General features: G+C 37.7%; 1 protein-coding gene and 1 long non-coding RNA gene across 2 annotated transcripts in view; one reads left to right on the top strand and one right to left on the bottom strand.

Moving 5' to 3' along the window:
- Positions 1 to 5971, bottom strand: part of LOC115243402 — a 63139-nt gene that overhangs the window by 44384 nt on the left and 12784 nt on the right. The gene's annotated exons all lie outside the window — the stretch shown is intronic.
- Positions 1 to 5971, top strand: part of LOC115243393 (innexin shaking-B) — a 22835-nt gene that overhangs the window by 4123 nt on the left and 12741 nt on the right. The window contains exon 2 of the mRNA XM_029820351.1: positions 4299 to 5706. Coding sequence (XP_029676211.1) covers positions 5344 to 5706 — 363 coding nt within the window. The 5' untranslated portion in view covers positions 4299 to 5343. The remainder of the gene's footprint in view (positions 1 to 4298; positions 5707 to 5971) is intronic.

Here is a 5971-nt window from a genome sequence, read left to right as displayed (position 1 = left end):
ATTCCAACATCGCTCTGGAGTCGTATGTACTGTGTTAGAGTGGCGTAAGGTGCGAGGTCTGAATAGCTCAGTGGTAAGAGCAGTTGCCCGGCAAGCGAAAGACTCGGGGTCGATTCCCGATTCAGCGACTTCGCCCCGATATTTTTCTCGCCTTCGTCTCTCCAGGGGGGTAAAGAGGGATTATTGTAATCACGTATAATTCTCAATTTAAAAAAAAAAAAAAAAAAAAATCTTTGAAATGCTTTGATTTTTTCTTATATAAATCTATAACAATTTAATTTAATATGTTTAATTATTAATTGAATATCTTAGACAAATTTTAAAAATTTTATTATATACATTTCACAATTAGCTTCCAACTTAAATATGGCATTACTTTAATTTAATTTCATCTTGTTTGTTTTTATTCCCGCAGTTATATTCGTTCTGCTTAATTAGTTTTATTCTGCATACAAATTTTCATATATTGACCTCTACAAAAATAAAATTATATATGACTAATAATATTAAATATCTGTAATATAATGCATATTATTTTATTTCTCTGTTATTTTATCAAATTATTTTAATAATGTATTCATTAATATTAATAAAAATCAATATAATATTTTAGTTATGTATTATTCTCTTTAGAATATATTATTTTTGTTTTCGAGTGCCTTTCACGGATTATATCTTAGATTTTCTGCAAAAGCTTCTTTGAATATCGCGTCGGATAAAATCTGGCGAATAATGCCGGCAAGATCCGAAGGACTTTGCACGATTACCAACGGTACTTCCCAAGGTATGCCTGCAATGGCATCTTAAAGGCTAAAAAAGTCGGAACGCGGCATAGTATCCATACTTAATTCCACTGTAAAGAACGCAGATGATAAACATTCTGGATGAGCTTGTAGAGACAAGAAGATGCAGAAGGTACTAAGATTCGATTTGCACTGCGGGGATACCCGCACACAAGTCCCACTCGCTTGCAATCGGATTAAATATTCGCGAAAACATTTTTCGATAGAAATATATACAGAGTGTCCGTCCATAAATGTCCGAGCAAATACCTCACAACTGATTGAAGTTACAAGAAAATTTAATAAGAGGAATTAGCACAGTTGTTCGTCCGCATAAAGCACATGTAACAAAATTTTCTTTACTTGTAACCTTTTCAAGTTATAAGGATCACTATTATTTTTTTTAATGGAACCCCGTATTTTTTATTGCATGTTCTTATAGCCCTTCTTGAGACATTTTCAAAACAATAATATAATAAAGTATTCCTTCATTAAGTATTTTTCCAGTTATTTTATATCTTAATCTGACATATTTTGATATAAAATAAGTATTTTTATTAGTGTTTGATATGAAATACATTTTATATTAAAATATGTTAGATAAAATATATTTTATATCAAAATATGTCAGATTAAAATATAAACTAACTCGCATAATCTTTTAATGAACACTCTTCGCCTAACAATTAGCATCCACTTATTTAATAGCGTAAAATCATATCATAATTTTGCATTTTTTTTACATGTCGTTTTCGATACGAGCTATAGGCTTAAAAATATCAATGTTTAGTCATCTGAGGTAAATGCAGTTTAAAAATTGTAAATCTAAATTCAGTAATATTCAATTTTAAAATTACGATCTTTCTTCGATCGGAATGATCGGCGACAGTAAATATTGTAAAAGGGAATGTATTTTTCATGTAATTTATATATTGTAAAACTTTCCTCGTGCGTAAGTGCACTTCTCTCTCGCTCTCTTTTTCTTCACTTTGCCCTCAGGTATTTCCGAGCTTATACTCGCTTCTTCGCCGCCGCCGGGCGATTTCGCATGTAGTAGCAAAGTGCAGTCGCATGCGATAAACGCTAAAATAGAATAGCGCGCACGCCTCAAACAGAGAATTACAGGTCTCCTAATTTTCTTGTGTTTAGCCCGAGTTCATTTTTGGGACGGCCGTGCCCGTTTTGTAACGAAATGTACGAGTGGCTCGAGTAATCGGGGCACAGATATTGGCCTTTGAAGTGGCCGGTGCGTTAATTGCCGCGGAGTTTTCGATCGTTTCGCTTTTCGAGCCCGCCGGCTCGTGGCATTAATGGGATTCGGGGGAGAGAAGAGAAGAGAAGACGAGAAAAAATTACGAGAGACCCCTCGCGCGCGCGCGCGCGCGCGCACACGCAAGGGGTCGGTTATAAATAAAGCAAGGGCCCCCTCGAGCACATTTCGCTCGAGACTTCGCAATCCTCGTGCTCGTTGTGTATCCGCCGGTACCACTTGTCTCACTTATCATCCGCGCGATACTCCCTATCGCTCAGCCGCATCTGGAAAAAGTTTCTCCCGACATTCGCGTCTCGTATTTACGCGCCGCGCGTTCGATGCTCATCTACGCGAAGTCAAATAAGAAAGGCGGGACTGCCGGATATCCGCTTTGGAGACGACGCTAATATTCAAGATTTAACGTCTTATCTACGTTTATCCATCGTTGCGCGAAATTAGCAGGAAATTGATAGTTAATCGTCAGAAATGAGGAAAATATATTGCATTGATATCGTATTTTTCTATTCTTGTCCATCTGACTCTAGTAACTAAATGCGGATATAATTGTTGATTAAAATTATTTAGAAAATCTTTTTAAATTGATTCGCACACAGGAATGTACTCACGTATCAACAATGAATAATAGCTTGATAGATACAGTATTTTTTTAATTTTTAAATATTATTTTGCCGAATATTACGTAGATACGTCATCTATTTTTTTTATTTCTCTGGATTTTTCTTGAACAAATGTACATCGCCAATGACATGTGCGAGTAGACTCATCGCGAGGAATATTCAGAATATACATTCGCCTTTGAAAAGTTTTCTTAATGTAGCATAGATCGTTTCTCGATGTTTTGAACCATTTGATAATTTTGGCACGTTTCAACGTTTCTCATTTCTATTCCATACACCGTCGTCCCGTTAAAACATCGATAAAACGTCCACGCGAGCAAGCGCGGAAACAAGTGTAAAATGTTTTTATTTTCCCAAAAATGTTTCAACTCTAAAATGGTTACAGCGAGCGCATCCTATCTTGGCACAGACCCAATGCAACACAACTTTACCGAGTCGAGGAAAACCCTTATACTTTCCTAACATCGAACAAAGAGCTTCCTCCGGAGGCGTTGAATGCGTATGACGATACATATCTCTCTCTCTCTCACTTTGCCAAGGAAATTACTTAAATTCCGTCAACAGCATTAAGTACAGTTTCCGAGTTTCTCTCTCTCTCTCTCTCTTTGCCAAGGAAATTACTTAAATTCCGTCTACAGCATTAAGTACAGTTTCCGAGTTTAGCGTCGCCTCGAGGACGCGATAATTTCATCGGTTCACGAGCGAGCACGGATTTGTAAGAGGACAATATTTTATCGTGAAATTAATCGGCTCGTACTTGATCTTGAAACTAATCGGAAACAAATCAACGCGAAAATAACGCGTACGCGCGAAAATTTGTCCACAAATTTGTCAAATAGAATCAATTCGCTTTTACTTGGTGAACGGATAATCTGATTTCTCTCGCGGCCAAGAAAAATCCGATCAAATATAAAAGAATCGATCTTTTTTACTATTAATCAGGAATTAATCAGAAAGATCCTAATTTTCAAAGAGCAGATAAGTGTGCTATATTTAAAAATACATAGAATTATATTCAGAATATCGATACTGTACATTTTATGCGTAATAATAGTTTTTAATACGGTGCGGTTCTGCTTTTCATTTACACACGCTCCTTTATAATGACTGATTTAATTAGATTTCCGGTTAGAGTGAAGACGCATATCAACGCGATGAGTTAAGAGCGGATATTTTCGTGCGCTTTCTCCGAAATTTTCCAAGATGCTATCCGTTCTCTCTTTGCTTCAAAAAGTCCGACGCTTCCGAATCGGACGATGACAGCGTCGGATTTTCGATAACACTAATCATTTTCGTGCTCTCTTTTCTTGGCACTCTCAAAAATAAAAAAAAAAAAATAAAGAAAGAAGAACGATGAGGAATTTACGGTGACTTTATTGCGACATTAAACGTAAGACGAAACGTGCATGGTCCCGAGAACGAGACGTATCATAAAAATTTTTCTCCTCTCTCTTTCATGGACACTTTCCGAGAATATCGCAGTGAAATTTCGGTAAACCGCGAAGGACTCTTGTCAATATTTAATGGCGCGTAATTTTTTTTGCGACCGCGCGCGATGTTTTGTAATTTTATATATTTGAAAGGCAGCGGAATCGTAAAGTTGGACACTCTTGTGCTTCTCTTTAGAATACCAAAGGGAGATCGCGAGATAAGGTATTTTAGGAGCTCGCATTTCGTTCGGTCTATTCCTCGAATCGACAGCTCACGGTAATATGCGAGATCGACAAATTTACTCGTGTCACCGAGGACGATGATGTCGAATGTTGAATATTCGTGTACCCGAACAGTCGAGATTAGAAACTACGATACAAACGTGTGATAAGAATAAGAGAAGAATGCGCGGGAGGACTATCGCCATAAAATACGGATTATTCGAAGGGTCCCGTAAACGCCGATCACGCACGATTCGGCGATCGAGGGATTATTTGTGCGACGATTTTACTTCAAAGAAGACTAAGATACGATGGAATAAACGCGAAAAAAGAAGAGAAACACTCGCGGGGGACGATTGTATCACATTTCTTTCTGGAAGTGTAAAGCTAACTTTTTCAAAAAATTAAATGTCAAAGATGAACAATAGTCACTGCTTAGAAAGACAATATTAATGATAAGGATGAGACGCGAAGTAGCACATAAGTTAGGTAATAGTGATTCATATAATTTTCGATCGACCAAAGGATTTACAAAATATATAGCTAATAATGTACCAAAGAGTGATCGCCGAAGCAATGCATATAAAATATATACCCTAATATATTTTTCTTTTTGTTGATCAAAAAAATATTTTTCTCATAAACCAAAGATGATCGCAAGGACAGTGATCGAAGAAAATGGAACAAGTGATGTAGTGAAATAAATTTTTTTTCGGAACTACAGAGGGGGGTGTGTGTTGGGAAATGTGGACAGAAAAATGCGTGCATTTAGCGATTTTTAGCGAACATCCGTGCGCGTTTTCGCGATTTTGGTTTCGGATTCGAGTGCTGCGCTCGAAAGTGAAAAAAGTGGAGGGGAGACTGAAGTTTTAACCCGGTTGAGCAATTTCAAGACCGGAAACGGTGGAAGATATAGGAGAGCGTGATGTAGAGGGACTCGCAGTCCTGGAGACGTTATACTGGGAGATCGCCGTTGCCCGGCGTAGCCTGATCTCTTCTTGGTATCGTTCGATACCAAGATGCTCGACATATTTCGCAGTCTCAAGAGCCTTATAAAAATCTCGCATATTCATACCGACAGCGCCGTTTTTCGCCTGCATTACAGTCTCACCGTGATCCTGCTGATAGCGTTCTCCCTCATCGTCACCACCCGCCAGTACGTCGGCAATCCCATTGATTGCATACACAGCAAGGATCTGCCGGAGGATGTTTTGAACACTTACTGCTGGATTCACAGCACGTACACTATAACGGCGGCGTATCGGAAGAAGGAAGGCTCGGAAGTGCCCTTTCCCGGCATCGACAATTCCAAATCATATTCCGAAAGCGAGAGGAAGGAGTACAGATACTACCAGTGGGTCTGTTTCATGTTGTTTCTCCAGGTAACATTTCATTTTCTTCGTTTAGTGTTCTTGATCCGCTTGCGATTCGGCGAATCTAACGTGAATTGTATTCCAAGCATCTATTTGATGCGCGTGATTCGAGGAAATTGCAATCGTGTGTAAAAAATAACAAAGAATAAAAATACACAATGCTATCAATATTTAAAGTTTCCAATAACTTTCTTACAGTTTAATGATAATAAAGAACTGTTAACTGCAAGCGATTATAATTGTTTAAAAATATTATTTTTAAAATTTTTTAAAA

This window comes from Formica exsecta, unplaced genomic scaffold, assembly GCF_003651465.1.
Source record: "Formica exsecta isolate Colony F162 unplaced genomic scaffold, ASM365146v1 scaffold72, whole genome shotgun sequence".
Lineage (NCBI taxonomy): Eukaryota > Metazoa > Arthropoda > Insecta > Hymenoptera > Formicidae > Formica > Formica exsecta.
This window is presented reverse-complemented; position numbering and strand designations above follow the sequence as displayed.